At 65.1% G+C, this 9,798-nt stretch overlaps 2 protein-coding genes across 3 annotated transcripts in view; one reads left to right on the top strand and one right to left on the bottom strand.

Moving 5' to 3' along the window:
* The first annotated feature begins 219 nt into the window (after window positions 1-219).
* Window positions 220-9,792, top strand: PYGL (glycogen phosphorylase L). 2 transcript variants are annotated; one of them, XM_026056220.1, is made up of 20 exons: window positions 220-526; window positions 1,074-1,175; window positions 1,866-1,944; window positions 2,074-2,177; window positions 2,675-2,806; window positions 2,863-2,974; window positions 3,061-3,143; window positions 3,537-3,680; window positions 3,761-3,853; window positions 4,557-4,703; window positions 5,397-5,560; window positions 5,773-5,887; window positions 5,973-6,074; window positions 6,149-6,296; window positions 6,408-6,466; window positions 6,774-6,915; window positions 7,852-8,059; window positions 8,155-8,289; window positions 8,809-8,875; window positions 9,017-9,792. In XM_026056220.1, exons 1-20 carry the CDS (start codon window positions 284-286, stop codon window positions 9,191-9,193), a joined length of 2,556 nt encoding a protein of 851 aa, XP_025912005.1. In that variant the 5' UTR covers window positions 220-283; the 3' UTR covers window positions 9,194-9,792. The 2 variants fall into 2 exon arrangements, with proteins under 2 accessions (XP_025912005.1, XP_025912006.1); XM_026056221.1 differs by lacking the exons at window positions 220-526; window positions 1,074-1,175 and having other exon boundaries at window positions 1,902-1,944; window positions 2,049-2,177.
* Window positions 9,535-9,798, bottom strand: part of ABHD12B (abhydrolase domain containing 12B) — a 10,662-nt gene continuing 10,398 nt past the window's right edge. The window contains exon 11 of the mRNA XM_026056070.1: window positions 9,535-9,551. Within this exon, the coding sequence (XP_025911855.1) occupies window positions 9,535-9,551 (17 nt within the window). The remainder of the gene's footprint in view (window positions 9,552-9,798) is intronic.

The following is a 9,798-nucleotide window of genomic DNA, read 5'->3' as shown; positions in this document are numbered from 1 at the left end:
CCCCCCGCCGGGGGTGGCCCGCCCCCTCGTCCCTGTCCCCTCCCCGCGCCCCAGCCCCGGAAAGGCTGGTCTTGCGCGCCCGGGGAGGCGCCAGCCCGGGGCGGAGGCGGAAAGGACACCGGCTGCCCGGCGCCGCCGTCCCCGGCCCTCTGCCCATCCCCGTCCCGCCGCGCCGCCCCCGTCTGACCCGTCCCCATCCCCGTCCCGCCGCCCCGCGCAGCTCGCCCGCCCGCCCGCCGGCCTTCCTCCCGTCACCATCGCCATCGCCACCGCCACCGCCAAGATGTCGAGGCCGCTGTCGGACCAGGAGAAGAGGAAGCAGATCAGCATCCGCGGCATCGTGGGCGTGGAGAACGTGGCCGAGCTGAAGAAGGGCTTCAACCGCCACCTCCACTTCACCCTGGTCAAGGACCGCAACGTGGCCACCCCCCGCGACTACTACTTCGCCCTGGCGCACACGGTGCGCGACCACCTCGTGGGGCGCTGGATCCGCACCCAGCAGTACTACTACGAGAAGGACCCCAAGGTGGGCCGGGGCGCACGGCGGGGGACGGGGACCCGGGGACGGGGCGGCGGAGCGAGGGCCTGGGCGGCCGTGCAGGCTGGGGAGCAAAACCTCCCCGGTCCCGCTCCCGGTGCGCGTGCCAGCGGAGCAGGGGGGGGGTTTCCTTCTGAATTTCGAGGCTGTTCCCGATGACTTTGCTAAGTTCAGCGCCCGGACTTTAGCAGCCGAGGCCGCCGTCGTTCGCGTYGCAAAATAAACAGCGGGGAGCTCGGCCGGCTTTCGCGCAGCCCGTGGAAACGCCGTTTGTCGCGGCGCGGGGCTGGCGCGGGCGCAAGCGCCAGGAGCGCCCGGGAAGCCTTCTAGGGCGATCCGGGGCTCCRAGAGCCGGAGGCGGCGGCGGCGGGTGGGCGCGGGCCCCCTCCGTGCCGCGGGAACGGCCGCCGTCCCCAGCAGCTGCTCCGCTTCTCCGGCTTTCCTCAATCGCCCCCCGGAGCCGCTCCTYGGTGGGGAGCGCGAGGCTCCTGGGGGCCCCGCGGAGTCTCACGCTGGCACCGCGTTCCCGTTGCAGAGGATTTACTACCTCTCGCTGGAGTTTTACATGGGGCGGACGCTGCAGAACACCATGATCAACCTGGGGCTGCAGAACGCCTGCGACGAGGCYGTCTACCAGGTGAGCGCGGGAGCCRCCGCCGCCGCCCGGCCRCCGGGAAACCACCGCGCTTGCTGGCGTCTTTGCAAAAACCGCCGCTCGCCCTCGGCGCGGGCTCCCCGCCGCTCCTGGCCGCCGGGATGCTGAGCCGCCGGGACGGGCCCTGCAGCGCTTGAACCCTGGGGCAATTACGGGTTGCGCGAGCGAGGCCGTTAATTGCCGGCGGCGGTGGCGGAGCGCAATAAAACGCAGCCCTGGCCGCCCGGCCCTTCGCCCGCGCCCCCGCTCGACGCCGCGGCGCGGTGCCCGGCCGACTTGCAGCGGTTGCGCAACGCCCTCAAACGACCGGGTTCAAAGGGAGAGCAATTCCTCTCCATTTTTTTTTATTATTTTCTTTTTTTTTTATCTGTTAACCTTGCAAAAAGGGCAGCAGCGAGGCCCCAGGTGACTTTTTAGAGGCAGAGAGCCCGGGGGCACCGCACAGCCAGGCGAGCGGAAGGGCCCGGCTTATCCGGAGGTCTCTGCGGCACCCGCTAGGGAAATCCTCTGTGCCGGATGCACGGAGCCGCCGGCAGCCAAGTGCCGAGTATTTCTAAAACACTGCCGCTGATGCAAAGCTAGGAGAAAAAGGGGCTTTTGGGTGCAAACAGCGGGGCCGGAGGCTGGCGCGTCCCCCCGTAACGCCCGTCGCCTTCTCCCGCACGCCCGCAGCTCGGGCTGGACATCGAGGAGCTGGAGGAGATCGAGGAGGACGCGGGGCTCGGCAACGGCGGCCTCGGGAGACTCGCTGGTGAGCCGCCCCCCCCTCCCCAAAAACGTCTCGTGCCCCGCGGGGGCGGTGGGACCCAGCCCTGATGGGTTTGTGTCCCCGGCTCCCGGGGCGGCCCGGCTCAGCGCTCCGCTCGGTCGCCCTCGGCAGCCTGCTTCCTCGACTCCATGGCCACGCTGGGGCTGGCGGCCTACGGCTACGGCATCCGCTACGAGTACGGCATCTTCAACCAGAAGATCCGGGACGGGTGGCAGGTAGGGGACCGGGGCGCCAGCCCTCCGCTTCCCGCCCGGGAACCGCTGCGGCCGTGGCCCGGGGCGCTGCTTCCCACCAGCCCTCAAACCGGGATGCAGTCGGGCCGTACGGATGCTCTCCGTGCTCCTTGGCCCTGGCGCCAGAGCCGCCGCTGTGATCTTTAAGGACGCTTAGATGTTTTCCTGAACCTGTCTAACTCCTCGAGCTGGTGCAAGCGCTTTGCCCGGCTCCCCGGGGCCGGGAGCATCCCGGTGCCGCAGCTCCCGGGGCAAAAGCATTAGTCGCTCGGCCGAAACGGCGCGGAGGGGAGCAGGCTCCGGTTACGGCACGCTCTGCTAGCGAGCCGGGAGCTTCGAGTCCTCGAGAGCCCCTTTCGCACCTTCCCCGCTTGCCCTCGGTGCCTCGCCGGGGCCGGGTGCTTGGGGGGGGGCTCCGCTCCGCGCCGGGTGGAGGGGGGGTTCGGCGGCCCCGAAACGCCTGGGGCCGCCCGCGGCAGGTGGAAGAGGCCGACGACTGGCTGCGGCACGGCAATCCCTGGGAGAAGGCGCGCCCCGAGTACATGCTGCCCGTGCACTTCTACGGCCGGGTGGAGCACGGCCCCGGCGGCGCCAAGTGGGTCGACACGCAGGTAGGGGAGCTTCTCCCTTGCGATCCCCCCCCCCCCCCGCCCTGCCTGCGTCCCAGGTGGTGCTGGCTCTGCCCTACGACACCCCCGTGCCGGGCTACATGAACAACACCGTCAACACCATGCGGCTGTGGTCGGCGCGGGCGCCCAACGACTTCAACCTCCGCGACTGTGAGTGGCGGCGGTGCGGCGCGCGGAGGGGGCCGGGGGCCGCGGAGGGGGGGCCGCGCTGACGCCGTCCCCCTCCTCTTCCGCAGTCAACGTCGGCGACTACATCCAGGCCGTGCTGGACAGGAACCTGGCGGAGAACATATCCCGCGTCCTCTACCCCAACGACAACGTGAGTCRCCCCCTTGCCGGAGCGGGGAATTCCCCTTTCCCGGGCTGCCTGGAGCCGCTCGAGCGGTTGGGTGGTGGAGAAACCTCCTCCGATCGCCAGGAGGAAACGTTTGAATGGTCTCCTACCGCAGAAGYGTCCCCTTAGGTCCCAACAAGGAAAATTGGGGCCAACTGCAGCAGGGTCGAGCGTTTGGCCGTGCAGCTCCCTTGCAGATCGTCCATGGCAGAACAACGTGTTCATGTTTGGTGCTAAATGGACGGTGGCTTTATTTTCGTCTCAGAATTAACCCCTAGGCGTTATAACCCATCTAACTTAGCTTCCCGTTTCCCGTGGCACCTTTCCTTGTGGCCGAAATTTTCCAAGCAGGGCGCTCAACCCCCTTCTCGCTTGCAGTTCTTCGAGGGCAAGGAGCTGCGGCTGAAGCAGGAGTACTTCGTGGTGGCTGCCACCCTCCAGGACATCATACGCCGCTTCAAAGCCTCCAAATTCGGAAGCACGGAGAGCGTCCGCACCGTCTTCGATTCCTTCCCCGACCAGGTACGAGCCGCGCCGCGAGCAGCCGGCTTTGCTGCGACGCGAACCCCGGGGGCTCGGGCGCTCACCTGCGCTCTCCGCAGGTCGCCATCCAGCTCAACGACACGCACCCCGCCATGGCGATCCCGGAGCTCATGAGGATTTTTGTGGATATTGAAAAGCTGCCTTGGAGCAAGGTTTGGAAGACACGCCTGGCTTTCYGGCTAACTCCGCGGGGCGGCCCTGCCGCTTGGGGTCCGTGCGGATGCTTGCGGCGGTTGGCACCGCGCGCGCACCCGTCCCCAACGCCCGCTCTGCTTGTGCAATGGGTGCTGCACCCTCCTACGCGTGCTTTCGGACCGTCCCCTCCTCTGGTCCTGCTCATTACTCCTTCCCCAGCCCTCCGAGAGCGGCAGGGCTTCGGCCAAGGCCCCCGGGCAGCGCAGAAGCYTTGCTGCCGTTTGCAAGGGTGGCGTGAAAGCAGCCGGGATGCACCGAGCTTCCGGAGGGCAGGAGAGCAGCAGGGTGCAAGCTCCCACGGGCACCCCCCAGCTTCCTCCCGTAACCAGAGCAGGAGCTGGGGAACCAGTTTTGTAGCCGCCAGCGGGGCCCGTAGAGTGGTTTGGAGGAGCCGAGGTTGGGTTTGACAGGTATTGACTTGGGCAGACACCTCCCCTTCTGTAAAGAAATGAGTCACGCAGCCTGCAGGGCCGAACCTGCTCCACGTCCCCTTGCTGGAGAGGAGTGAGCCCGGCCGGGCAAAGCCGCCCTGCCGGAGCTGTGCTGGGTGTCGCTGCTGTCGGAGGAGCCGGCAGGGCTCGGCCGTGCGGCTGCCCGTGGCCTCCAGCGCGGTCTCTTCCCCCCCCGCGCCACTGACCGCCCCGCTCTCCCGAACGGCAGGCCTGGGACATCACCAAGCAGACGTTCGCCTACACGAATCACACGGTGCTCCCCGAAGCCCTGGAGCGCTGGCCCGTGGACCTGATGGAGAAGCTGCTCCCCAGGCACCTGCAGATCATCTACGAGATCAACCAGAGGCACCTGGACGTAAGCGCCCTGGCGCCGCGCGGGAGCCCGCTCCGGGAGGGTGACGGGGACGGCGTGCGTTGCCCAAGGGTTAGCGTGATGGACAGACCGGACTGAGGATGGTTTGCAGCTGGATGGTGCTGGTGGCTATTTCGGGGGGTCGGTGTGCAGGAAGCAGGCAAGGCAGTGGGAAGCCCTCCCTGCCAATGTGTTCCCATCCCGCAGCTAGCGGCTGTTTCAAAGGACTTGGCCCGTTGCCGTTCTCCAGGGGCTCTCCTGGAGATGCAGCTCCTTAGGAAAGCTTACGGCGCTGTAGGCGGAAAATTCCTCTCCCTGCTGGGAGACAGGAGCAGCTCTGGGGATGGAGGGGACACAGCTGTCCCGCGGCATCTTCCAGACCCGAGCGTCCCACCATTGATTTGGGGTGGGAYGGATCGCTCCGCGATTCCCTGCTTGACCATCACCCGGAGCAAGCCTCCCTAGGCTGCCCACCATCCTCGTCCATGGGATGTCAGGGAAAAGGCAGGACGAGTCCTGCTGCTCCAGAGCCCACATCCCCATCTTCTGGCCTCGCGCGCTAGCAGACCAGTCCTTCGCTCACCTCCGGGGCTGGGTCCAGCTCTCTGGGCCCTCACTCCGCGCCRGGGTCAGGTGTGCCCCGAGTGTTGTTGGCGCCGGCGATGCTGACCGCGTGGCCTGTCTGGCACCCCGCAGCGCATCGCGGCCCTCTTCCCCAACGACATCGAGCGGCTGCGGAGGATGTCCCTCATAGAGGAAGAAGGCACCAAGAGGATCAACATGGCCCACCTCTGCATCGTCGGCTCCCACGCCGTCAACGGCGTGGCCAAGATCCACTCCGAAATAGTCAGGACTCAAGTGTGAGCGGTGGGATGGGGACGGCCGCGGGGCGGGAGGAGGCGATGGCGCGAGGTCCCCTGCGCTGGGCCGGGGCTGGAGACCTGAGCAGGCAAGRGGCCGTGCTTTGAGCTGGAGACTCGCCTCGCGTTTCCTCGTCTCGGAGGAATGCATTTTAGCGGTTTCTGGCCCCGTGGGCACGTCAGCGTAAAGCAATCACCTTTTGCGCTCTCAGGTTCAAGGACTTCGCTGAGCTGGAGCCGGAGAAGTTTCAGAACAAGACCAACGGCATCACCCCACGGCGCTGGCTGCTGCTCTGCAACCCGGGGCTGGCAGAGCTCATCGCGGAGGTACCGGCCCCGGGGCGGCGTGGGGCCGGCGGGGGTGGCTTTGGGGGGTCCCCGCGCTCAGCGCCTGCCCGGGTTGCTCTTGCAGAAAATAGGGGAGGACTACGTGAAAGACCTGAGCCAGCTCACCAAGCTGCACAGTTTCGTGAACGACGACATCTTCATCCGGGAGGTGTCCAAAGTGAAGCAGGTGAGGGGCGCGGGGCGGCGCGGGGCGGCGCGGGCTGGGCCCTGCGGGTCCTAACGCGCCGCCTCCCTCGCCAGGAGAACAAGGTGAAGTTCGCGCTCTTCCTCGAGAAGGAGTACAAGGTGAAGATCAACCCTTCCTCCATGTTCGACGTGCACGTCAAGCGGATCCACGAGTACAAGCGGCAGCTGATGAACTGCCTGCACGTCATCACCATGTACAACCGTAAGCCGCCAACGTATGCCCGGAGGGGACGGGCTGCCCCGGGGGTGCACAAGCCCCCGTTGGAGCTGTAGTTAAGACAACGGGTAACACCAGCGCTTCTACCTTCCCCAGGCATCCGGAAGGACCCTGCAAAGCTCTTTGTGCCCAGGACAGTCATCATCGGAGGCAAAGTAAGTCAGAAGGGGAGTTTAGGCACTTCGGAGGAAGCCCATGGAGATGTCCTAAGGGAGATGTCCTCCCAGAGCCAGGTGCCTTAAGCCCACCAGGGAAACGCTGGGGCAGCGCTTGGTGGCTTCAACCCAAGCAAGACCCTATTGCCCGGAGCTGTGAAAGCCCCGAAAGGCTTCGTGCCGGCAGGGGGATGTGCCAGGCAGAAGGTGCAAGGTGTGGGTTGGATGGGCGGTGGGAGCAGGACCGAGCGGTACCAACCCGGGCGCGTGGGAGCAAGCGGGTCCTCAGGAAAAGCTTTTCTCCTAGGCTGCCCCAGGCTATCACATGGCTAAGATGATCATCAAGCTCATTAACGCCGTGGCGCACGTGGTGAACAACGACCCCGTGGTGGGAAGCAAGCTGAAGGTCATTTTCTTGGAGAACTACAGAGTCTCGCTGGCAGAGAAAGGTAGCGCGCTCCGGGGTGGTGTCTGGGGAGAAGGCGTCTGCCCCGTGGCCGTGGCCCGGGKCTTCGGCATTATAAGGCAGCGGGTCTAATTTTGTTCAGCACAGACTCAGCGTTGGGTTTGGGTTTGTTTGTGCAAATTTTGCTCCTCGCGAGTATATACCAAGCAGCAGGAGCAAATGCCTCGCTCTGAAGAGCTGGAGCTATGGATATGCTCTGCTTTAACTCGGACCAACAAGCTGGCATTAGCACTTGGCGTTTTCCACCTTGTTTAAGACCAAACCGAGGCTCCTGCATGGGTTGTTGCCCCAGAGCTGCTTTAACGTCATTGGGTGGGTTGAGGAAGCTAAAACCTCTCGTGCTAGCTGGGGGTCACATCTCCCTGGGCAGAGAGGCAGAGGCGGATCAGAAGGCAGAACTGAAATAATAGAAACATCCTAAAGCCGATCATGTTTCAGACCCGTGGAGAGGAGCGATCTCTTTTCAGAGACCTCCAAGCAGAGCCCAGTCTTCCCTAATAGGCAATTTATTTCGTTTATGCTTCAACGAGGAGCCTCACGTTCAGCTCGTGCAAGCGGAGATGGAGGGGCTGCAGATGCCAGCTCCCYCCTGCGTCTCCCCAGGGCAGCGCGTAGGCCGGGACATCCCCTCGCACCTAGCAGGAGTTGCAGGGCGCCCAGCTAAATCAATAAAGCTTCAAATTGACCTTTTCTGGAAGCGTTGCTTCTTGCCGGGGAAGCTCGCGCCTGTGCGTCCTGCTACGGAAGTGGAGTTTCCTTGGTGCCACGTTTGGTGGACGCTAGCAGGGAGCTCCCGTTGTGCAGATAGCCAGTGCCACGGCCAGCGTCRCCAAGGCTGGGCCACGGCCAGGCTGCTCCTGACTCCGCCACGATCCAGCACCGGTAACCACAAACCCTTTTCCATGTGTTTTCTCGGCAGTGATTCCTGCCACGGACCTGTCGGAGCAGATCTCCACCGCGGGCACCGAAGCGTCGGGTACGGGCAACATGAAATTCATGCTCAACGGGGCGCTCACCATCGGCACCATGGACGGAGCCAACGTGGAAATGGCCGAGGAGGCCGGAGAGGAGAACTTGTTCATCTTCGGCATGAGGGTGGAGGACGTCGCGGAGCTGGACCGCAAGGGGTGAGGGCTGGGGACGCGGGCGCCGGCGTCGCCTGGCCGGAGCCACCGCAAGGGCTCGCCGGGGCGCGGAGGTCCGACGGTGTCCTTGCCCCCAGGTACAACGCCCAGGAGTACTACGACAAGCTCCCCGAGCTCAAGCAGGCCATCGACCAGATCAAGAGCGGCTTCTTCTCGCCCAAGGAGCCCGAGCTCTTCAAAAACGTGGTGGACATGCTGTTCCACCACGACCGGTGAGGCGCGGCGGCAGGTCTCTCCRTCGCGGTCCCGGCCCCTGGGAGCCAAAGCCACCGCCAACCGCGGCGCCTGCTGCCCCTGGGCTAGCGATCACTCGTCTGATACGATCCCATTTTCTAGCCCCGGTGTTGCGCGCGTGGAAGAGCAATTTGTGCTCCGCTAGCACGAACGTGTCCCTATGTATGGTCCTTTACGTGTTTGCTGCACGTAGGACCCGGGAACGTTAAGGCYGGGATGCAGAGCCTTTCCCGGGCAGGTGCCTTTAGGTTTCCCAAGGGACTTTTATGGCTGGAGCGCTAAGCAGCCGAGGGCTCTGGGTGGTGGATCCGGATGTGTTTTAATGGCACGCTCCCTGGAGCGGCACGGTCTCCGCCTTGGGGGTTTGACGCGTTCCCRCTCGGGAAAGCCCGGCGCCGGCCCCGAGCACCCGACCCGGCGTCTCCGCTTGGCAGACGCCGCAGGAAGGTGCCACGTATCCCTGCTGCCCCTCACCTGCCCTCTCTGTGCTGCGACAGGTTTAAAGTTTTTGCGGATTACGAGGCYTACGTCAAGTGTCAGGAGAAAGTCAGCGAGCTCTACATGGTGAGTACGGGGACGGGACCCACCCGGTGGCCAGAGCCGCCTCTTTCGGCGAGGCTACGACCGTCCCGGGCTCGGCGGTGGCAGCGGCGGTGGCACCTCCGTCGCGCCGCCCCGCGCTGACGGGCGCCGCGGCCCCCGCAGAAYGCCAAGGAGTGGACCAGGATGGCCGTCAGGAACATCGCCGCCTCGGGCAAGTTCTCCAGCGACAGGACCATCAAGGAGTACGCCCGGGACATCTGGGGCGTGGAGCCGTCGGACCTGAAGATCCCGCCGCCCAACGAGCCCCGCGACGGCGCCGCGCGGCAGGCAGCCGCGTAGCCGCCCCCACCGTAAAGTCGTCCGCGCTGTTTAGCCTCTGTTTTAGCGCTGCCGGCTTTTCCAAGGATGGGGTGGGGGAGGATTTTTTTTTTTTTTATATATATATATATATATATTTTTTTTTTTACGGCTCGCACGGGGCGCAGAAAGCGAAACCGTTCCAACCTGTCGCTTGCGGTAGGTGCTAAAAATAAAAGCGCCGCCGGGGAGGCGGAGGGGTTGGGAGGCGGAGGGGGCCAACCGCGCCGTGCTCTTTTCCCAGAGCCTAAAATTAGGGAACGGGGCTCGTTTACGCAGGAAGCTAACGAGGCAAAGCGGGCAATCCCCCTCCCCGTGCACCGTCACCTCCGGGATGATGCTGCTTAACCCGAAGTGACTCTTCGGCTGGGCCCGGCGCCAGCTGCTCTGCAAACCCCTGCGCAGCTCGCGCCGTCCCCGCTCCCGCCACCGCTCRCGGAGCCGCCTGCGTGCGGGAGCGATACCTAGGTCGCGGCGATCTCTCCGGCCCCCGCTCGTAAGCCAGCCGGGAGTAATCCGCAGCCTCCGCGACTCAGCAGCGGGGTTAGGAAGCGTCCCAGTAATTTTTTATTACGTAGGGCAGGAGG

The sequence above is a fragment of the Apteryx rowi genome, unplaced genomic scaffold (genome assembly GCF_003343035.1).
Source record: "Apteryx rowi isolate R43461 unplaced genomic scaffold, aptRow1 scaffold_13, whole genome shotgun sequence".
NCBI classification, from domain to species: domain Eukaryota; kingdom Metazoa; phylum Chordata; class Aves; order Apterygiformes; family Apterygidae; genus Apteryx; species Apteryx rowi.
This window is presented reverse-complemented; position numbering and strand designations above follow the sequence as displayed.